This window comes from Prionailurus bengalensis, chromosome A3 (assembly GCF_016509475.1).
Source record: "Prionailurus bengalensis isolate Pbe53 chromosome A3, Fcat_Pben_1.1_paternal_pri, whole genome shotgun sequence".
NCBI classification, from domain to species: Eukaryota; Metazoa; Chordata; class Mammalia; order Carnivora; family Felidae; genus Prionailurus; species Prionailurus bengalensis.
This window is the reverse complement of record NC_057354.1, coordinates 89,598,699-89,622,229: the sequence shown is the minus strand read 5'-3', so window position 1 is coordinate 89,622,229 and position 23,531 is coordinate 89,598,699. Positions and strand designations below refer to the sequence as shown.

Sequence of the window (23,531 nt, the reverse complement as noted above, 5' to 3'; positions counted from 1 at the left end):
ACTGAGGGGTGTCCCAGGTTTTCAGCGCTGATGCTGGCGCCATCCCAAGCAAACTGGAACAGTCGGTCATGGACAGAACCACCCGTGAGCTGGACACAGCATCCCATTGTCTTCTTGGAGGCTGTGGCCCCGCCGGGGTCCAGGCCTGGCTCCCACGCCTCCCCTGACTTCTCTCCCCCCTTGCCTTCCAGTGGCTGAACCAGAGCCACAACGCTTGTGTCAACTATGCAAACCGGAACGCTACCAAGGTGAGCCGCGCAGAACAGGCTCGGGTGACCCTCAACCTCCCTCCAGGGTGGTGTGCCACCATCGGGGGCTGCTTCCTCTGAGTTGAGCATTGTGCTTCTCCAAGCACCTTATTGAAATGGCCAGCCCTTCAGGAAGGGCCCCACTGGGGAGGGGCTGTTCAACATGAAGTGAAGAAGGCCCATGAAATGGGAATGTGCCTGAAGCAGTGAGAGAGATGAGCTCCGTTGGCGGAATCCTCCTTGGGCAACTCTTATCCCCAGATCTTGGATTAGGATGGCAACAGCCACATGGGGACTGAATTCCCCTAAAGCTTCCTCCAAGCTTGCCTGGAAGCTGCCTTGGTGCCCCCAGACTGTGGGCTGTAAAGCTGAAGGGCTGCTCCTGAGGGGTGAGGGGTCTGAGGGGCCTGTCACCTCCTCCCCAAAGTCCCCTGTGCTCCTGGGACAAGCTCAGGGTGGAGGCCTGTCACCCTTCTCTTGTCCAGGAAGGGGCTGGGCCCCAGCTTCACTGGTAATGCTGTATTTCCTGCACTTCTGTCCAAAGGCAGTAAGAGGGGAGGAGGAGTCTAGGTCCCCTTGGGGGGCCTGTCAGTTTGGGGAGGAGAGGCTGTGGGCATCCTCTAACCTAGGGGGGAGATGGGGGAGGGTTAGTGGCTGGGCCTTGGTGGTAGGAACTTTGGGGGCTGAAACTCTGAGGACGCCCCCCCTCCCCCGTCCAAACCTTCAGTCCACATCTCGCGTGTGTGATCCACACGTGTACATCCCTGCTTGGATGGCTCTCATGTGCCTTGCACCAAACAGCTCCAAAATAACAGAGCATAGTTAAAGGCAAGTTCCTCAGCTCTTTCTTAATTTTATATGTTGCAACTTGGGTTACATTTTTCCTTAGAAACATTGAGCACCCCTCGCCTATTGGCATGGAAGCCCGGTGGCCTCAGGCCGGGAGAGCCAGCCAAGCACAGCCAGCCGGGACACTGCCATTTTCACCTAGACAGCCCTCCAGCTGCCCTCAGCCCACTTCCAGCACGCATCCTCCCTCCACTGGATATGCTTGCCCCAGACGTACATGACCCACATTGGCCCTTGCTGTTGTCTACCTCCAGCCAGCAGTGTCTGCCCCTGAGTTCTCTAGAACAGAGCAAAAGTGCAGTGGGCCCCTTTGGCATCTCCCTGGATGTTCCTGCCCTGTATTTCCTGTATGGAGCTGTGCTGAGGGAAGCCTGGCTCTCTTTGGCTTCCAGAGGGATCTTTTCCTTCTCACCTGTTGGTGGGCAGGACTGTCTCTTGCTGGCTGGGGCTGTTTGCAAGGGTGGAGTATGGCAGCTTTGGGCACCCAGGGGGCCTAGAAATCTGTCTCTGCCTTCCAGCCTTCTCCTGCGTCCAAGTTCATCCAGGGCTACCTGGGAGCTGTCATCAGCGCCGTCTCCATTGCTGTGAGTAACTCTCTCCCCACTTCTCTGTCCCACTGCTCTGCAGCTGCCCCTCTCCCCTGCAGCCCTGGCCAGACCTGTCTGAGGTCAGGGCCAGGCAAGGATGTGGGAGACAGAGGTTTGTGTGGGTGGGCCACCAGGGCAGCCTTCCTTGGCAGACAAGAGAGTAGATTCTGGTGACACTTTACTAGAGAGACACAAACTTTAACACAGAGTGCTCGAGATTTTGGAGAGCCGGCGGGGAGGTGAGGCGGTGCCCATGAGTGATGCAAAGGGCTGTACATTCCAGCTGAGGGCAGGATGTCTGTCCCTAGTAGGGCCCCTTGCCCCAGCACCCTTCTCAGAGGAGCTCACTCTCAGTAATGTGGCTGATGCAGGAAGCAAGGGGCTCAGGAACAGCTGTAAGGCTGGCCTAAATGCTGGCTCCCCTTTGCTCTCTGCCCGAGCTCCCAGGGCACTATTGTCCTCTGTGGCCTTGGTCATGTGGTTACATGTCCAGTGCATCCTGGAGGCCCTCCACAAGACAGGAATAGTTTCATTTGAATTCCTCAGGACTTTGAGAATAGAGCAGCTATTAAGTAGGGGAGGTTTGTAAACTGGCTGTGTGAGTATAAGGCTGGATCCCAGATGAGGGCTGAAGGCAGGTGACACAGCAGGGGCCTGGGCCAGAGCCACAGTGGAAGCTCAAGTTCCCAGGACCTTGGCTACACTGGTCCCACCCTTGAGCCCACCCTTGTGTCCCCATCATACTCTCTAGATCCTGGCTGGGTGGTCTCCTATAGCTGACTCCAGAGGGTGAAAGTCACCTCACAACTTTTGTTATTTTATTCATCACACAATAAATACATGCAATTGGTGAGAAAAAACTTACAAAATGCAAATTCAAAAATTCACGTATAATGAAAGAATTCACATATAATAATCTCTTTGCAGAACCCACTTTCCTTATCTTTCCCATGTCATTAAGTGTAATAATTGTTCACAACTATGTACTCACCCACTGTACCCTACACCGTCATTCATTCCACTGCTCTGGGAAAGTAGGGATTTGGGATTGTTCTGAGATGGCTCCTTTTACTCTGCTCCCATGTGGACCACGTCCTCTCCAAATGACCTGTTGGGGAATGATCCCCACTTCATACCAAGATTGAGCTCCCTCCCCGACTCGTTGCCTTACCCCAAGCCAGGAGCCAGACATTGCCTAATCTATTCAGATGGCTCGCCGAGAGACTGCAAACCCCACCCTGGTGGGGTCCCCAACCCAGCAGAGACTTCATTTGGGGTCATACAAACTGGCAGACTCTGATTCTGGGGGGCTCCTGGCAAAGGTGACTGCTCTTGTGAGAGAAGGAAAGGGACTCTGTCACCTCCTCCTTGCTCTTCATGACAAGAGGAGCTGGGCTCTGCCCAGTTTAGCAGCTTGAAAATCCCATCTTCCTTCTTTGAGATTTAAGGGTGGAGTGGGGTGGAGCTGAGGGGAGGAAACCACTGAGCAGCCCTGACTGGGAAGGGCTTGAGCCCTATCCTGGTGGGATGTCCTCCTCCTATAGGCTTGGGGCTCCAGGCTCTCAGCATCCCCAGGCCTCACTGTCCCACCCAAGGGCCCTTTGAGCATTCCATCCCTCCCATTTCCTAGGATCTGAGCTAGCCCAGATTGTGGGGTCGGGCCTCTGACGCCCAAGCTGCTGTTCCTGGGGACTGGGGGCCCTCCAGGCTCTCAGAGCCAGGATCTTACTCTCAGGGACCGGAGGCCTCATACTGGGCTGTCACAGCCCCCAGGGGTTGCGCCTGTGCTTGGGACATCCCAGCTCCCTTCCAGAGCCCTCAAAGAGGCTTTTCCTGACCTTGCCAGCCCAAACTCTTCCCACAGCCCCAAGGCCTAGAAACTTCTGGCCTTCCCACACACTCACTCAGTTACACCCCATGTCCTGTCCTGTCATTGTTCTACTGGCTTACAAGTTAACCAGGGACAGGCCCTGTGTCTTCTCCCCCATGGAGGGGGAGTGAGCACTGCTCCATAAATAATTGTTAATTAGGTTGCTGATTGATTGCCGGCCTCAGGAGGCCCCTCTCCGCCTAGATCCACGAGTCTTAGTCGTGGCGGCGTCCCTCTGCCTGACGTCTTCACACAGTGAGGGTCTAACTCCGGCAGATGGAGCGGAGTTTCTGACTTGGAAAATCTGCAGCTTGCTTGCTTTTCTTTTGTGTGTGTAAATCACAAAACCTCCAAAGAAAGAGGCTTTATTTTATTTTCCTTTCCCTTGTTCTCTGGAGCCCTGGGCCCGCGGCCTCATTAACTGATCTCTGCTTCAATTAGTGACAAATCCCCTCCCAGGGAGAACCTGTTAGGAGGAGAAGACCTGCAAACAAGTGTCACGGCCCCAGTGGTTGGCCCAGCTCTGGCATTAATTAAAACGAGTCCCTACAAGCAGGCGGCATGGATGGGGGTGCTGACAGGCTGAGGGCAAATCCCAGGGACTAAGGACAAGCTGGAGTGGAGGCTAGGCCCTGAGAGTCCAGTCTCCTCCCTGGACCTTTCCTCTCCCTCAGAAGAGCCAGAGCCCTGACCTTGGCCAGCACCCCCCTGAATCAAGGACCCCCAGTTTGCACGGCCCCCCGAATGAAGTCTCATGCTGGTTACAGGACCACCAGTGCAGGGGTAGCAGCCTTTTGGTGAACTCTCTAAATAGATTTGGCAATGTCTGGCTTCTTGCTTGAGAATAAAAAAGAAATTTTGTCTTAAGTTATTTTTGAAATCTAACAGTTTGCTGTCTTTTAACAAAGGAAGCCTCTGTCAGTCCTCACTGTATTTGAATTTGGGGGTTCATGTTGAGTATTTCTGTGGTCAGCCCCCCTCGGGCCCTGGCTACACAAGAGTGAGACCTACTCACTCCCTTCAGGGGAGTGTGTATGGCAGGCAGTTGGAAGGTGCGAGGGGGTCACTCCGATTGGTATGTTGTCCTTCAAGACGAGGAGAGGGAAAGCTGAGGATATTCTGTGGTAGAACCAGAATTCTGATGAAGGTGACCCTTGGGTGTGGTGGTAAGTAGGGAAGGGGCCCCCAAGTCACATGAGGCCGACTCTTCGGGACAGACCGGAGAGAGCCGAAGGCAGGGTTGAGGGTTCCCGGTAGAGGGCACAGCATGTGGAGAGGCATTTCAGGAAAAGGAGACTGTGATGGACTCCGGAAGTGATGGGGATGAGGTGGCAATGAACTGAGGAGTAGCAGAGCCGCTTGTGAAATACTGGGAGCGCCTACTCAGGAGTTAGGGGGCCACGCCGGCAGCGCTGGCTGGACTCAGGGACCTGGGGCGTTGCGGGGAGGGCGGGCAGAGTGGGCTGGAAGAGAAGTCATGGCGGGGCGGTAGGCCCAGCAGAGGACCCCCATCATGGACATCAGGCCCTGGTGAGAATGGACCTGTGGCTGGAGAGGAAGGCTCAGGGCTGAAGTCCTCCATGCTGGTCAGGAGCTGTTTGGTACATGAGAGACACTTCACGCCTGGCTCTCAAACCCCTCACCTTCAGCTACGTCTTCGGTGGCTGAGCTCTTTCCCTCTTGGGGAATTGCTGTTCTCCATTCCCAAAGGGTCTGTGCCCTGAGGGGTTCTTTCTGAACAGGATACAGTGGTTGTCTGTTTACCTTTACTAGATATTGGAGTGCAAGGAGGTGTCCCAGGAGGTTCCTGGGCTGAACCCCTACCCCTCCCAGTTCCCATTGCCTACTGGGAGCTCCATGTCCCGGTATCAGAGTGGCAAGTAATCACAATGGTCATAATGCCTAACACTTCTGGAATGTCTTCAGTGTGCCAGGTACTGCTTAGGTGCCCTTCTCAGTTGTATCGATGAGGACACTGAAACACAGGTGAAACCAGTGACAGAACCAGGATTCAAACACAGGCTTAATCATACACTATTCTGCTAATACAAAGACGCCTTTTTCTTCCTGTTCCCAGTTGTGGGAACTGGGTGGAGGGAAGAGCCAAATAATGTTCTTGGCTTCCAGTTTAAAGGAACTGTAACCATGCCTCCTGGCAGATAAGTCTGCCCCCAGGTACCCCGAGAACAGTGGGGACTGGAAGAAAATTTTTAAAAGGCACCTTAGGTGTAATGGGGTTAGACCCACTATCCAACTTCATACTTGGTTCCTGCACCTGTGTTTTCTGGCCAAAGTTGAGCCAGCGGCATATATTTGTCCCTGGTCCAGAGGCTCCTTGTTCCGCCTCCTGCAAGAACCAAGTCTGGCTGGTTCTGTGGTGGAAGGCATACTTCAGAGTGTTCTTTGTGGCTGAGGGTGTACCTCAGGGTGTTCCCTGTGATCCAAGGTGTACCTCAGGGTGTTCTCTTGGTCCAGGGTGTACCTCAGGGTGTTCTTTGTGGTTCAGGGTGTACCTCAGGGTGTTCCCTGTGGTTCAGGGTGTACCTCAGGGTGTTCCCTGTGGTCCAGGGTGTACCTCAGGGTGTTCTCTTGGTCCAAGGTGTACCTCAGAGTTCTGTGGTAAAGGGTATACCTCAGGGTGTTCTCTGTGATCTAAGGTGTACCTCAGAGTGTTCCCTGTGATTCAACCTATACCTCAGAGTGTTCTCTGTGGTCAAGAATGCACCTTGAATGTTCCCTATGATCCAGGGTGTACCTTAGAGTGTTCTCTGTAGTTGAGGGTATACTTAAGGATGTTCTCTGTGATCCAGGATGTACCTCAGGGTGTTCTCTGTGATCCAGGGTGTACTTACAGCCTTGCTGTCTTTCTCTGGGCCTAATGGAGGTAGGGACCATTAGCCTGAGAATCCAAGACCAGAATGTTAACTCACTGCTTTCCTGTGATTGGCTTTCGGGTTGGAGGGCCCATTACATGGACCCTGTAGCAGAATCTGAAGTTTTCCAGAAGCCTGCAGATGGTGATATTGGCAGTGGTGAGTCCAACGTGAATATGGGTTCTGCATCTATTCTATTCTGGGGAGGACAAGTTGTGTCCCTTCCTACGTGTAAGGGGTCTGATGTAACTGGTTTTCTAGCAGGTGGCCAACAGGTCCCTACAGGACACAGTTCAGGGATCAGGATTGGTCTCTGTTGCTGGCAAACAACCCTCTCAGAAGCAGGTGGGGCTGATTGGTCTTTCAGCCTGTGTATGACTCTGTCTCAGCCACCTTGGGCCTTTGCTCCTGAGCCTGTCACCAAGCAAGAGGCTGTCTGGGGTTGCAGGACAGTTGACCTCCACAGAGGGTCATGGGGTCCGCTTGGTTGCCAAGAGTTTATCCTACAACGAGCGCCCTCTGCTGGGCATTTTTGGCACCTCAAAGATTCTTCGACCTGCCCTGGCCCTTGCTCCACCACCTCCTAACCATCTCGTTACATTATCATCCACCGCCCAAGAGTAGATCTGATTTCGGAATCTCGTGCCATCTCTCCTTTCAGGCATGCCCTCTTCTCCATTGTTCTCCAGGACCCCTTGGGTCCCCTTACAGGCTCTATTAGAGTCCACAGCTGGCTACAGACAACCCGGTATTTCATGCCCCTGCCGCTCTACTGAGCCTCCTCGTTCCTTATCTGGTTGCTTCCTACTTACCCTTCAGGTCTCAGTCAGGCATCCCCTTTCCCAGAAACCTTCACGGCCATGGGGCCACCCCTTCCAGGCCCCTCCTCCTGGCAGAGTGACGAGCCGTCCGCTCAGGTGGACTCGGCCCTGTGTGTGCAACGTTTAGCACTGCAGAGTTGTTTGCTAGCAGTGACTGCACAAGGCAGATCTCCCTTGCGGCTTTTTTTTTCCTGCCTCAGAAATCACTCACATGATGCATTCTAGAATATTTATTAAGCACCTACTCATTTCCCCAGGCAGCAGGAATTCAGTGAGGAGTAAGGGAGACATAGGCCCTGTACCCAGTACTTAGGGCCTACTGGGAGAGATGGATATTTAGTAAAGAGGCTACAGGTAAAAATATTTCTGTGCTATTCAGTTTTAAATAATATACATGTATCACCTTGATTCCCAACCTTTTAAGGAGGAAAATCAATATACACTTTGAGACTGTAATAGGTGCAGGGAAGGAAGAGGTCCGGGTTCTGTGAGAAACTGTAAAAGGGGAGCCCTGAGTGAAGAGGGGGGCTGTCTGACATTTAAGCTGAAAAGGGAGGAGGCCAAGGGAGGGCCATGCTTGAAGGCCCCGAGGAGAGAGGTGGTGGGGGGAGTGAGGGAGGGAGAGGAGAGAGAGAGTTGGCTCAGGGGAGGAGCAGGGCAAAGGCAGGTGGCTGGAGCCTTGCAAGCGGGGGGGGGGGGGGGGGTCCTGTGGGTCTCTATCTGCAGTGAGAAGCCACTGAAAGGCTCAAGCGAATTGATACCCATTTTTAGAAGATCGTTCTGGCTGCTGTGTAGGGAGCTGATGGGAGGGAGCAAGAGCAGAAGCAGGGAGCCGAGTTAGGAGGCGGGCAGTTGTCCAAGGAGAAGAGATGGGTGCTTAAGGTAAGCGACAGGAGCAGAGAGAAGTGGTTGCATTCAGGATACCCGGGAGACAGGACAGGGAGCCCTGCATGCTGAGTTGCATGTGGGGAGGGAGAGGCTCCTATCCAGGAAGACTCCTGGGTTTGGGGCAATAGGAACTGCTAACAGTGGGACAGAACAGGGTGTGGGTGAGGAGGAGCAAGGGAACCTTCATCCTGGGAGTGGGAAAGGGGAGCACCTGAAGCCCCTCCAGATAACGGCATCCTGCAGGGGGTTGTAGGTTTGTGGAGGACACAGCCTGCTTGCACTGCTCAAGCCCCATCCAGCGTCTCCTCGCTGGCCTCACAGAAAGGAAGCTGCTGGTGGCCTGGGGAGGACCTTGGTGCTTAGGAGACAGCTATCAGCCATACAGCTCATGACATGGGAGATCTTGTGTCACAGAGCCCCTTATCCCACCTTGGGAGATTGTCAGGAAGCCAGTCTTCTCTCTTCTGTTCCTGTCAGCTGCCCATGGCAAATCCACTGGCCTGGGAGCCAGAGCTTGGAGAGAAGTGGCCAGAGACGGTCCGCTGCTTCCTTAGGTCATTGCTGATGTCCCACGGGGTCTTCTGGGCTCTTGCTCCTCCCAGGACCCCTGTCTGCTGACCACAAGGGGAATTCGTGTGCAAAATCCACACCCTGTTTGTTTTCCTCTCTGCCAAAATGGAGCCCCTGTTTGGTTAATTTCTATTTTGTGGCTTATTTTGAGGCTGTTAAAACAGACCCTGGGGGACCCTCAGCAGTGATTGTTCCATATCTCATTATCTTTCCCAAACCCGATTATTAGCTCAGATTTTTCTGATCGCTAGCTGCTGTTCGTGATGAGTTGTGTGCCATTAATGCCAGCTGGTTCCCTTAAACAGGACCCACCATGCCAGGGAAAATGAGCTGGCATTCAGAGCCACCAGCCACTTGGCTTTTTAATTTTAATGGGCTCCACCAAATGTTTCAGGCCAAAGGGCCCCTGAGGAATCAGAACAGACGGGCTCGTAACCCTGGTCTGCAGCCCACCCTGGTTCCTTCCCAGGCTGTGGCCATCCTAGCTGCTGGGATGGTAAGGCCTGAGTTGGGGGCTGTGGCAGGAGCGGGAATAAGTGCCTGCTTGACTCTCCTTTATTTGTACCTTCCTGCTTTCGAGCTCATCATTGGTGGGTGTGCAGGGTGACCTCACCAGCTCCTAGTCTCCCCACTTTGCTGGTCCCCGGCCCCTTCCTTGGCTCAGGCATGCTGGCCATGCTCAGGAATGAGCATGTTGGGAAGATCCCAGTGGGCTTCAGGGAAAGGGCAGGCCAGAAGAGATCTGGAACCCAGGCATTGTTGTTTCTCTCTTTCCTCCTCCCTACCCCGGACTCCCACCCAGAGTTGGGGGGACAGGCTGAAACACTCACTCTGGACTGTGCCAGTCCCAGCCAGAGGGAAAAACAGCCAGCCAGGGAGGCTTGAGGGCAAGTCTGAGTGTTTGTTACAACCAGTGACCACTATTCCTTGTCCTCTCACTGCACTCCAGCCCTGCCTGCCCCCAAGAGGCTGCCAGGGGAATGTCCCAGCTGCCTGCTGGCCTCCTGGAAGACTCCTCCAACACGTCCCACATCTTTCCAAAAGGATGTTGGGGGTGGAGCTGGAGTTTGAACCTAGACCTTCTGTTTGATAGCTGGGATGGGGGTGCAGGCAGGGCTGGATCAAGGGCCCTATCTTTGCTGACTGGAGCTGCCTTCCATTCATCTGGGCCCCGGCCCCAACCGTGGTCTTTTCAGGACAGCTTTTGCTATGCAAACAGCAAGTTTCAAATGGCACACTAGACATTAAAGCATGCCTCATTGAGATGGAAGCTACAGGGAAAGTAAATAGCATAGTTAAGAGCAAAGCTTTGGAATTAGCAGACCCCTGGGTTCAAATCCTAGCTTTACCTGCCCCGTAATAGCTGTGTGTCCCTGGGTAAAGTTACTTAACTACTCGGAACTTGTCTGAACTTTTTTGAATCTATAAAAAGGAGCAACATACCTATGTAATTTATTTTTTTAATGTTTATTTATTTTTGAGGGGGGAGGGGCAGAGAGAGAGGGGGACAGAACATCTGAAGCAGACTCTGTGCGGACAGCAGAGAGCCTGATGCAGGGCTCGAACTCAAGAAGCACAAGATCATGACCTGAGCTGAGCTGAAGTCAGAGCCACCCAGGTGCCCCATACCTATTTAATTTAGGTATTTCATGCGATGTGCTCAGCACACGGCCTGGAACTTCCCCGTGCCCCTTTCCTCCTCTTCTCCATCACCAACACCTGTGTCATCCTGTCTCCCTCCAGACTTTCCCACTCTGCACTCTGTAGGAACGTGTTCCCTGGCATTTGGGAGGGGGGGGGCACAGAAATAGACAGTCACTCACTGCTGAGAGCTGGGGAGACCTGGACTTGGTGAGTTCCATCTGTGTGGCAGGGCAGCCTGGAAGCAGGGGAGCAGGGCCCACTGTAGGCTAGCAGCTCCCTGGCCTGCCCTGCCGTACCAGTGAAGTGTGTCCAAGCTGCCGCACATCTCCCTGCCTCCCAGCCTTCCCTTGAGCAAGTGACAGGGAAAGGACAAGGATGAGACTCTGAAGATCAGCTTGAGGCTTCAAATACAGACCAGATGCCCAAGAGCCCAAGCTAGGTTTGCCTGGGAGCATCCTGGCTCCGTGAGGTCCTGGGCTACCCAGGGGCTGACAGGTTGGCACTTCCTGTCTTCCCAGGTCACCGTGCCATTCTTGCTTTGACTGCTGCAGTCACCCTGCAGCCCTGGAGGCCTTCCCAAGGCTTTGCATCTTCTCCAACAACTCAGAAGGCTGAGGCCAGAGCCAGGGCTGTGGGGGCAGGGTGGCCTGCTAGTGACCAGGTGTGCCAGAGCTGAGCTCAGGCTCCCCAGGCCCCCTTTGGCCAGGTGTCCTGCGGCAGCCGCCGCTGCCCCTCCTCCCAGGAAAGACCTCCAGGGCAGAGTCTGGTTCTGGCCTCAGTTTGGGGCAGCAGTGGCCTCTATACATCTGCTTCTTGTCTGGCCACATGTGTCTAGCCTTTTCTCTCTCCACGCCTGTGCTTGTGCTGTTTTCCCCACCAAAATTCTCTTTCCTCTGCCCTGCCTAACCCACCTTTCCTCCCTCCAAGAAACCCCGCTTCCAGCCTTTGCTGATCTCCATCCATTCATTTGTTGGTTCATGCATTTATTCCTCAGTCACCAGTTGATTGAGCAAGAACTACATGCCATCCACTGTCCTGAATGCTGGGTACACAAACATGAAAAAGGTATGGTCCACCTCCCCTGTCCAGCTGGGACATCACATCCATGAGCCGTGAACGGAGTGGCAGGAAGGAGGGATCGGAGACATGTGAGGGAGCACCTTCCTGCCTGGGAGAGGCAACATTCCTACATGGCTTACATTTTTACATAGCTTCATTTATTTAGATCCCTTTATGCTCTAAGCTCATGCGAAACACTTTGCATACATTCTTTTTTTTTTTAATGTATTTATTTATTTTGAGAGAGAGAGAGACAGTGTGCATGCGTGTATACACGTGTAGAGGAGGGGGCAGAGAGAGGAGAGAGAGAATCCCAAACAGGCTCCATGGTCATCACAGAGCCTGATGACACAGGGCTTGATCCCGCAACCGTAAGATCATGACCTGAGCTGAAATCAAGAGTCGGATGCTCAACCCCCTGAGCCACCCAGGAGGTCCTACATAAATTCTTGTAACAGCCCTGGGATGTTGTAGATATTACGGTCCCTTTTTACAGACAAGGAAACCGAGGCAGAAAAAGGTTCAGTGACTCCCACTGTTAGTGAGTCATTGGAGGTGGAGGTCAGAGGCGGGCCTTAAAGAGCAGGTGTGGACTGAGTAGAGAAGGAAGGCATTCGGGTCTCAGGGACCAGCATGGGCAAAGGTCCCAAGACCAGAAAGCTCCCATAGCATCTGGGGAGCAATAAACTGGATTCCCGGAAGGCGAATGTGGGGTGTTGAGGGAGTGGGGAAGCTGCGTGAAGGAAATGGCACCTTTTCACACAGGTCACGGGAGGAGCTGGTCATGGTAGACATGGTGGGACCACGTGTTCTAGAAGAACAGAGGATAGCATGGGGGATGGAATAGAATGGGGAGTGCCCAAGGGGAAGGCGAGGTGGGGGCCCAGTGTCCCAGGCTGGGTGAGGGGGCTGGGGTCTACGTGAAGAGGGCAGTGAGCCCAGGATGTCACCCACTGCACCCCCATCCTGCTCTCGGCTGCTCTACTTAGTTCCACAGTCACCTGTGGGCAGGTGTGTGGATCTCCTTCTCCTGAGCTCTCGAGGTTAGGCTTGTGCCTGAGCCCATAGCAGGGCCTCAGAAAAGGGGTTCCTAGAGGCTGAGGTGGGAATGAGGGTTCCCACACTTCATTTACTTGCGGATTATGTGTTCTTCTAACAGCAATCTTTCCTTTTTCCCTCCTAAAAGAGGTTGTGTGGGGGGTGGGGGGTACATGCATGCATGCACGCGTGTGTGTGTGTGTGTGTGTGTGTGTGTGTAGCTGAGACTTTCCCCTCACCCTCTTCTTCGTGGGCTGGTTAACTGGAATGACTGGGCAGTGATGCTTTGACTAGTGACCCTGGAGCCCGGCAGCCCCAGATGACATTGAGGATTTGGGGTCTGGGGCACAACTTCAGGGGAAGACAGTGCCGTTCACTCTCTGCTCCTGCCCCAGCCTGCCCCCCCCCTGCCCTAGTCGGCCAGGCCGCTGCAGCATCATGAACTTTCTGTTTTCTCTTTCTAAGGTGGGCCTTAATGTCCTGGTTCAGAAAGCCAACAAGTTCACCCCAGCCACCCGTCTTCTTGTCCAGAGATTTGTGCCATTCCCCGCTGTAGGTAAGACTTGAACCATGCAGAGGTGTGCAGGGGTGTGTGCAGGCGTGTGTGTGTCACACCTGGGTGTGTGGGGCTGCAGGGCTCTTGGGGAACTGGATGCCTTTCCAGACTTCTTCTGACATTGGGGGTCTCCTGGTGAGGGCAACTAGAGCAAAACATGTGTAGACAGAAGTGAGGGTGACAGGGGCGCTGCTGACGAGCTCTGTGACCAGGATTCTGCTTTTAGCTCAGGGATTCTTTAAAATTTTTTTTTCTTTTTTTTAACGTTTATTTATTTTGAGACAGAGAGAGACAGAGCATGAACGGGGGAGGGGCAGAGAGAGAGGGAGACACAGAATCGGAAACAGGCTCCAGGCTCTGAGCCATCAGCCCAGAGCCTGACGCGGGGCTTGAACTCCCGGACCGCGAGATCGTGACCTGGCTGAAGTCAGACGCTTAACCGACTGCGCCACCCAGGCGCCCCTAGCTCAGGGATTCTTAACCTGGGGCCCCAGTCCCCCACAGGACCAGTAGATAGAACGCAGGGGATCCTATGAACTTGGCTGGGGAAAATACCTACACTAGCCTCTAGCTGAAATTTAACATTTCCTTCCACTGGGAGTGTAGGCAGCAAACCACAATAACAAGCAAGAGCTGTGACTTTGTCACCAATAGAAATCACGGATACTTTCACGTCGTGTTACAGTTGTTACAGAGGTTTTAAAATACCGTTTATGTGCCACACTGACTCAAAATTATGATATTGATTCAATCCACTGGTAGGTCTTATTTTTTAATTCGTTAGTTAAAAAGCACACCTATGATTGTATCACAATTGAAAAAATATTTGGCAATGTATTCCAATATAATCCCTTTATTTTTTTTTAATGTTTATTTCTTTTTTGAGAGAGAGAGAAAGAGCATGAGTAGGGGAGGGACAGAGAGAGATGGGGGACAGAGGATCTGAAGCGGGCTCTGCGCCGACAGCAGTGCGTCCCACGTACCCGTATTATTCATATTCAGGTAATTGTGGTGCATGCGTGTAGAAGGGATTTCGCTAAGTCTTTGCTGGTCTTGGAGCCGCTGAGCTCACAATAGATGCCCCCGGCCAGCTCATCAAGCCCAGCCTGGCTCTTAAGAAGCCCATGCTTTGTTTGGGGAGAGGGCCCTATAGCAGAATGTTTTTAAAAACTAAAAAGAAACAACACTGAAAGAAGCACGAAGCAGTGTGTGATTAGTCGTCTAAAGAGAAGTATACGCTTGAACCATGATACGAGTTCCCCATTTGATGCCAGAGGACAAAGATAGGGGACAGCCCAGGAGTGGTGTCAGGTCCCGTCACCTCCCAGGTGCCAAGGCTCAGTCTGAACAGCCCGAGTCAGACCCAGGCTCATGGTCCCAATCTCATTATTCACCTCCAGGGTTCAGCTTCCCCATCTGTAAAATGGGGGCACTGATACCTACCTTCCTGCAGCCCAGAGCTGCGGGAGGGCCAAACGAGATTACAGACCGGATTCCATTCGCAGGAAAGTGCTTTGGAGCACCTAAAGAGCCCCGTAAGAAGGTGGAAGATCATTACCTGGCAGCCCCCACCTCCTCGTTGGCCAGAGGCTAATGAACTCCCAGGACCAACTGCCCGTCTGAGCCTCAGCTGACCCAGATAATTGCTTAGCAACTCCACACTTTTAATGAACTCCCAGCTATTTCTGGCATGGGCCACTAATGGAATAACTCTTTAGATCTGACTTTGTTAAGGGGCCTAATTGAGTGAACAAGGCTGCCGATCTTGCGTTCCTCGCTATTCTGGGCTGGAGGGTCAGATGTAGCCTCAGAAGGTGGCAGCTCTTAGCTGCACTGGACTGGATCTGGGACTCGGCCGAGATGCAATCTGTCCTTGAGCCAAGCTTTAGACAAGGACTTTGCCAGGGGCCTGTTCCAGCCTTGCTCTGCCAGTCATCTTGCTGGATGACCTTGGGGGTGGTCTTAACCTCTGGGGCTCCTTCAGGAGGAGGGTCCCTGCTTTCAGGTTTGACCCTATCTGTCATGCCCACCCGAGACTTTAGGACCTGTCCCTCTTTGGGCTCCAGCCTGATTCTCCTCCTGTCTTAATCCAAGAGGAGCCTGTGGGTCCAGCCACTGTCAAATTGTCTTGAGATCCCTCATATCCCTAGTCAGTTGCACAGGTTGCACACAATGCCGTTTGTAGTCCTGATAGTCCTAGTTTGCCAGGATCCAGAGAGCAGCAGATCCTTTCTGGCTGCTTCCTCAGACCTGCTGCCCGAGTCCTAGCTGAGTGCCTGCCTCCCTTCCACCCCTGGCCCCTGTCTCTCCTTGTCTGCATTGCAGGCTTCCACTTCCCTGGCCCCGATGCCCTCCCAGGCCCATCTGCAAACGGATACCTGCTAACCCCCCGGGTAGATGTTGACACGGTGGTGTGCAAGATGAACAGGCATGCCCCTCACCTGCTTTTGAACCCCTGGTCCTCTCGGGCCATCATACAGACCCTGCACTTGGCCACCCTTCGCCTTGTTCTCAGGCTTAGACATCTTCTGTAAGGCTCACTCCATGCAGGCACGGCCTAGGTCCCTCCAGGCATTCATCCTGCTTTCCGTGACGGGCTAGACCAGACTAGGCCAAGCCATCGTTAAGGCCACCAAGAAGCTTGCTCAGGATTTGCTTTACCTTGTAGAGGGTTCTTTGCCCCTTCCGACCCCTGGCCTGATGGGGAGACAGGACTCACAGAGCCATAAGTGCTCACAGGAAGGAGGTTGAGGCAAGTGGAAGTGATCAGATTAAGCCCTGGCTGTTGGGATGTGTGTGGGGGCTTGGGGGTGGTGTGTAGAGCAGAAGGGGGTCTTCATGGTGAGGGAGGGTCCTGAAAGGGCCTGTGTGCCCTGTGCTCAGAGGCCATATCCCTACTCCCTCCCTCAGGGAAGGAGGCTCCCAGGAGCCGGTTGCTTCTTCCCGCTGCCCTGCCCAGTGAGTTCTGCCCTGTTCCAGCCTGCAATCTGGAAGGTTGAGAGGATACCTCTCTTCACTGGGCCCTCCATGCTGCCCAAAAGAGAGGCCTGAGACTCTGGGCACAGGACACCTCATTCCCCCACCTGACTCCACTGATTTTACCCCTCTCTGGCTTTGGACCAGACCTCACTTCAGCCCCTTCCCACTGGAACATGTGTGACAGACATTGCAGGCCTTCCCTGGGTTTGTAGGGGCTCCACAGCTCTCCACATTTCCCCCAGCATACCTCTGTGGCCTCTCACTCCCCACATTGTCTCTCTGGGAGGACCCAAGGCAGGGCGAGCCATCCCCATTTCCCAGAAGAAAAAAATTCAGACTCTCTGAGCTGGCCACCGCCTAGGCCTTGAAGGCCCAGCCCAGGCTACTTCAAGCCCACTTGGATAACCCCTCACCCAAGCAGCCGCGAAACTGAGGCATGTGGTCCAGAGGCGCCCCCCAGGAGCACCCCACCTCCAGGTTCACCCTGGTTTTTTAGCTAGGGTTGTGTGTGTGTACGTGCACGCATGTGTGCTGAGCACGTGGGAAGCCCTGAGGACACTCACTGAGCCCTTCTCTCCCTCACGGTGGTTTCAGAGCCTTGCTGTGCCCCGGTCCACAGCAGCAATCATGTGGGAAATCTCGGTTTCTATTTATACATGGAGATGTTAGGAAAGACGGTGAGCCCAGGAGCATGTGTGCTGGCATCAGAATCGATTGGGGACTGGTAATTAATTTGTTTAGACCTTAATTAATTCTCCAGTTCTTTCTTATTTGTGGACTGTCACGCTTAATTGTGTTCAGGAGCTCGAGCTCGGAGCAGGCCCTCCATTAATTGATGGGTGTTGTGAGGTGGGAGTTAATGGTTTGGGGAGCTGGGCAAACAGTGTAATTAAAGGTCAGTAGAGGAGGCATTGGAAAAACAACCCCCCTCCCCCAGGTCCACCCACCAGTCTCCATGAGCAGAGTCCATTCCAGGGCAGGCAGACCCCACAAACAGCCTTCTCTTGAGGCCTTAGGCTGGGAGCTGGCAGGAGTGGCCAGTGGGAGGCATGCAAGGTCGCAGATGCCGCGAGGGGGCACTGGTGAGAGGAATGGGCACATTTCATCAGGAATGTGTGGGGCAGGGCCTTTAGCCAGGGGCCGAGAGGTGGGGATCCCCAGGTGCCACCTGGCAAGCAAATCTCTGCACCGGGCTCTGCGTATGTGTGTGCAGGAGTCAGGGAAGGAAGCCCTGAAGGTCACCCCACCCCCACCTGCTTGACTGAATCCATACCCAGCAGGGGACAAGACCCCCATGTGGGCTTTGAGCTCCCTCAGGGGAGGCCAGAACCTCAGCACCTGCCAGCTGATTCCTTGCATGGGCGGGGAATAACCTCCGCGTATGGGCCAAAATGCCAGCCTCATCATCCCTTTGCCGGGAAACGCCTTCTTCCTGCACTGTCTACAGCAGTCCCCTGCATTAAATGTCACAGCTGATTTCATCACCAGGAAAAAATCTCTGTGTTCACCGGGGAGTCCGTTCCTCAGGATGTCTGGGCAGTGTCTGGGAGGTCTTCTGTTCACATGTCTGCCCTCACCCCACCTCCTTGCTCCCCTTCATCCCCAGGCCACATGGGTCTTGGTGTCCTTGATTCCTTCTTTACTATTCTTCCCTTGGTGTTCAAGCCTCCCTGCTTGCCTCGTCCGGGAGGTGGCCACGGCAATGTGCCCGAGCCCAGAGGGTTGGTCCTGACCTCCTCAGTTCCTCATCCCCTGAGGTGCACCTGTGTCAGCTGTGGCTGGGCCTCATGACGTTTGTCCCTTCCATCCAGGTCAGTGATAATGTGGTGTCCGCAGCCCTTCAGCTCTTCTGTCCTTTCCTTGACCTAGTCCCTGCCCATACTCCTTTGGAGCTGTGGTGAATCTTCAACCTCCCGTCTGCCTCGCTCACTGGTCCCAGGCCTTTGAACATGGCCCTGTTTGCCTGGAATCTCCACTTCCCATTACCTCAGCCCCCATCCTCTGCCTTCTCTTGCCTTCATTTCTCTGCTCAGACACCACCTCCACCAAGAAGCCCTCCCTGGTAGGCCCAATCAGGGCTAGACCACAGCACCCTGTGTGTGCCTGTGTGTGACCTGGAATTGCATGTTTTTTGTTGCTATTGTTTTTTTTCTGAGTCTGCCTCCTTTATCAGACTGTGAGTTCCCCAAGACTCATTCATCCCCAACCCCCAGGCCCGCGCTATGCCTGGCACACAGTGTTCAGTGTGGGTTTGTTCAGTGATCAAATGAGTGCTTTGATAAAAAGTCTTTGAAATTGGGCACCCATAGTGGAGGCCCACCATAATGACATCGGTGACCACATTCTGTGGCTGCTTGGACATTTATTCTGTTTTTTTTTTTTTTTTTTTCATTTTTAAAATTGTTTCTTGAATGTTCTTTTTTGTTATATAACGTTTTCACTGTCCTCCACACGTTTAGTTGTCAGGCCTAGGGTGGATGACCAATGGGCCACGTTTCCAGGTCATCCGGGGCACGTTCTCCAACCTTTCTGGGTTGGATCTGGAAGGATAAGTGGGCTGGGCTGGGTGCCATAAGCGCGAGCCGCCCTAGAAATGACATGGGCCCCCAGTGTGTATCAGGTTTCAAGAGGACATGAGTAGTTAGCCCGAGGGAAGTCTCCAGTGGTGTGTCCTGGGGCTCTGTCTTCAGTCTTGTCCCCTTCAGTTATAACTGCCTTGGTCATACGTAACCGTGGGTTGCATTTAAGGAACAGGCACAGCAACTTGGCAGTGACTGTGAATTCATGGGCAAGAGGTGCAGGATCTAAGATTGCTCAAGGTGTGGCCCAGAACAAAGGAGTCTGTTTAGTTCTGGACTCCACACATCAAGAGATGCTCCACACATGATAAGCAGGAGCCCAACGAAAGTAGCAGGATCTTTTGAAAAACTGACAGTCTGTTGTTGCAATGAGCTGCCTGACCCCTCAGTTAGAGAAGTGTCCAAGTAGCAGCCGGGCCCAAAAAGCTGTGAGGGGCTCTCACGTGCGATCAAGTCACCTGTTTCTGGGCAGTTTGCCCAGGACCTGGCATATAGTAGGCACTCAGTGAATGCTTATTGAATGAATGGCTTTCCAGTTCAGAGATTTCATAATTACTGAAATCCAGATAGCAGAGGAATCCAGAGGCAGAGAAGGTGGGAAGCACAAGGCAGGAGAGGGGGGTTATGAATGTGGGAGGAGTAGCGATTGGCTGGGTGGGCCTGGCCTGTTGAGGAAAGGGAAGGGCAGAGGGCCATTGGGACCTTGGATGTTAGCTTAGAGTTGGACTTCATCTTATGGTTAACAGGGAACCAACCGCTGAAGAATTTCAAGCTAGGAAGCAGCTGTGATAAAAGGGAGTTTTCCAGACGAATGTGTTAGCAGGAATCTTTTATTAAGAGATCCTGAACTTGAGAGTCAGCCTACACCTATTTACAGGCTGATTTTTCAATCCCCAAATTCCCAGTCCTGAGTTTGTGACACTTTAGTATGGGTTGTGAACCTCTTCCCAAATTCTCAAGCTATTTAAAAGAAAACTGTGTCATATAGCAATGCTTTTCAGGTGGAATATTGGGGAATATTGTGAAATCAAGCAAATATTAAGGTATCCATCCCTATTTGATAATCATCCCTCCTCTAAAGGCAGGGATGGGGCTGTGTTCTGGTGTGATTCGCATGAGTGTGTGTGTATGTGTGTTTCAGGTCGTGATGTACATACGTGTCCACTAGTAAATACATAGACCGTATCTGGCAGAAACATGAGAACCTGGCTAGAGTGTTGTCTCTGGGGAGGGTCAAGGGGAAGCTAAGAGTCAAGGGTTGGAAGGAGACTGGTTTTGTTATTTACCCTTCTATGAGATTTGAATTGTTCACTGTGTGCACATAATAACCCACAAAAGAGGAAAGAGATAGAGGAAGTAGAGTGGGGAAAGCTTTGTTTGATGTCAGTCTGGACCCAAATGGGAGCTCAAGTCTCCTGGCTACCACAGTCATGCTTTTTTTTTTTTTTTAATAAAAATGGTTCTATTCTTTTCCTGATAATACATGATTGCTTTATAAAGTTAAACAACCCTACTTCTCTCTCCAAAGTAAGTTGGTGTATATCCCTCCAAATTCGAGTAAGCCTCTAAAAATGCGGGAATCTCTATTTATTCTATCTATAATATAAATATGCATATATAAATATATATTTAATACAAATGAGATCATACCATGTATACTGTTCTGTAAACTGCATTTTAACCTCAGTAAATTTTAGACACCTTTACAAGGCAGTCATAAAATCTCAACTTATCCTTTCTAACAACCATGATAGTACTGCACTGAACAACCTTATACACACATGTGTCTCTGTGCCCGTGACTGGGAGCTTCTCCAGGGCAGAGGTTTTCAAACAGCCACCTGGTGGGGGGGCAGGGGGCAGGGGCTTTTAAAAATGCACAGATCTGGACCCTACTTCAGATTTGGTTTCAGTCGTGCAACCAGTGTTGACAGTCACCAATCTAGAAATAGAATGGCCACGTCAGAGGGCGTGCACATACCTAGCTTTGCTAGATATTGCCAAATGAGCATACCGGCTCTTTTCTCCTACCTGCAAGGCTTACATTTTTGTTTCCCTACATCCTCTTCAACATTTGGTGTTATCAATCTTGAAAATTTTTTGTCCATCTGAAATGGTTCTTTTCTCACTTTAATTTGCATTTTTCCAATTCCCAGGGTGATTGAGAATATTTTCTTGACTGTATTGGGCATTTGGGTTTTCAACGTTTATTTATTTTTGGGACAGAGAGAGACACAGCACGAACGGGGGAGGGGCAGAGAGAGAGGGAGACACAGAATCGGAAACAGGCTCCAGGCTCTGAGCCATCAGCCCAGAGCCTGACGCGGGCTCGAACTCACGGACCGCGAGATCGTGACCTGGCTGAAGTCGGACGCTTAACCGACTGCGCCACCCAGGCGCGGCATTTGAGTTTTCAAATAGAACGAAGAGAAAAAAAAGGAGATCCCTATTGCATACCATACAGAAAAATAAATTCCGGATAGATTAAGACCTAAATGTGAAAAGTAAAATGTTAAGTCTTCTAGAAAAAAATATAAATGAACACTGGGGAAGGATAGAGTTTCTCAATGACACAAAAAGTATACACCAGAGGGGAAAGGATTGCTTATTTGAGTACATGTTACTGTATATGCCAGAAGACTCCATCTACGAAGTAAGAAAACAAGCCACACACTATTTGTAAGCCATTTAACCAGTGAGGATTAGTCTCCAAAACATCCAAAGATCTCCTGCCAGATTGATTTTTCTTTAGATAAAAAAAAAATCTATCTTTGACTATTAATAAGATTGAGTTCGTGTTCATTGAATTTTTACTATTTCTTTTATGAACTCCTACTTGAATATTTTTGGGGTGATTTCAATGACTATCTTTCTCTTAATAACTGTTACGGCTCTTTATACATTTTATGAATGGTTTTGCCCCAAAGTACCAGACTCAAACTGGCTGAATTAATAAATGAATGTATTACTGGGGCACCTGGGTGGCTCGGTTAAGCGTCTGACTCTTGATTTCGGCTCAGGTCATGATCTTACGGGTTTCGTGAGTCGAGCCCCACATCGGGCTCTGCACTGACAGTGTGGAGCCTGCTTGGCTCTGTCTCCTTCTCTCCCTGCCCCTCCCCTACTCGTGCTGTCTCTGTGTCTCTCAAAATAAATAAGTAAACTTAAAAAAATTTTTTTTAATTTTAATGTTTATTTTTGAGAGAGAGACAGAGTGAAAGCAGGGGAGGGGCAGAGAGAGAGGGAGACACAGAATCCGAAGCAGGCTCCAGGCTCTGAGCTGTCAGCACAGAGCCCGACGCGGGGCTCGAACTCGTGAACTGTGAGATCAGGACCTGAGCCGAAGTCGGACGCTCAACCGACTGAGCCACCCAGGTGCCCCCCCAAAATTTTTTTAAATAAAAAAAATGAATGTATTACTTCACAAAGGGCGAGTGCCGAGTGAGGCACCCATGGCCCTTCCTTCCACCTCTGTGCTCTGCCAGGGGCTTCATCTGCGGGCTAGCCCCTTTCATGTCCTAAAATGGTAACAGCAACTCCAAGCACCACATTCAGACCCACCACTGCCCAGAGGACAGGAGGCTGTCCCTGCCGCCGCTTCTTGGGTGAGAGGAGACCTTTCCCAGAAGTCCCCTGCAGACATCTGTCATTGGCTAGGGTTGGCCACATGTCCCTTCCTCAATCAATCACTGGCAAGGGAAGGATTATCACAACTAGTTAAGACTAATCCTCTGGGGGTAGAATAGTTATTGGGCGTCAGTCACCATGACCTTCTATTGATGAGTAGTAGCGGCTCTTTGTCACATAGAATACATTTTCTCAGTTTCCCATTTCTTATTATATGATTCATAGATATTGACTGCCGTATTTCTCAATGCTCAGATGCCTCAGTTATAGGGGCATTAATGTAATAGCCTTTCCGAAGAGGAGAGGACTGTATTTTCTGTTCGTGTGGAGGAATAAACAAGCCTTCACTACACATTCAATCCAAGTCACTTTCTTCGATGTCACAGAGTTTGAGTCTGAGCCTTCCTCATTTTTTCCACTTCTCTTTTGGACATCGGTTGTTAAACACAGGGTCACGGCCACCACTGCTTTTTGTAACCCTGCTTGTAATCTTGACCCTTTTGGCCACTTTAAAACCGACAGTATGCTTTGAAAGCATGTAAAAGAATTTGCGAATTTTTTGTCTGCATTTCCTAGTTGGTTTTATACTTGTGGTTTCATTTTTTTCCTTTACTTTAAGGAGAAACTATTCCTGAAGTTAATCAGCTTCTTTAGGAAGTTAGTCACATACAGATACCGAAGTGTGGGAACGGTGAGTAGGTCGCACTGATCCCTGCTGGCTGTCAAATTTTTATGATCCACTTTAGGAAGTTTGGCAATTTCTTTTCACTTTTTAGACAAGTAAAGCATGATTCTATTCTCATTGTAAAAATTCAAATGGTATTTAGAAAAACAGGGTAAAAAAAAAAAGTGGAAGTCTTTCAACAACCCCTAATTCCTAAATTTAGGTCCCTTCCCAAGGAAATCACTGTGTGAGGTGTGAACCTTCTAAAACATTACCTGTGGGTTTATGGGCACACACTACGTGTGTACCAATTATGGGGTTTTACATATAGTAAATCATCCTGTACACAACTCGGTAGCATTTTTTCATAGAAGTTTGTTTTGGAGATCTTCCCATGTGAGTTCCCTAATGGTGGACATTTAGGTTGTTTCTAATTATTTGCTCTTACAAACAGTGCTATAATTAACATCCTTGTAAATGTCTCTTTGTGCATATGGGCAAGCATTTCTTTAGGGTAGCTATCTATGGTTTGGCAATTTCTGCTGCCTTTAATTGCATTGCCTGGTATCTGGCAGACGATCTTCTGCATGTACAATAACTTTTCATGTCCGTGCTCCATTATAGTGTAAGTTCTAAAAAGATGTTTTAGGCAACAATTAGGAATCTAAGTTTAAGTTCAA

At 51.4% G+C, this 23,531-nt stretch overlaps 1 protein-coding gene across 4 annotated transcripts in view; it reads left to right on the top strand.

Moving 5' to 3' along the window:
- SFXN5 (sideroflexin 5) overlaps positions 1–23,531 on the top strand; it is a 116,972-nt gene that overhangs the window by 61,854 nt on the left and 31,587 nt on the right. For all 4 annotated transcript variants that reach the window (XM_043603679.1, XM_043603682.1, XM_043603681.1 and 1 more), the window contains 3 exons: positions 192–248; positions 1,616–1,681; positions 12,913–13,003. In XM_043603679.1, the coding sequence (XP_043459614.1) occupies positions 192–248; positions 1,616–1,681; positions 12,913–13,003 (214 nt within the window). The remainder of the gene's footprint in view (positions 1–191; positions 249–1,615; positions 1,682–12,912; positions 13,004–23,531) is intronic.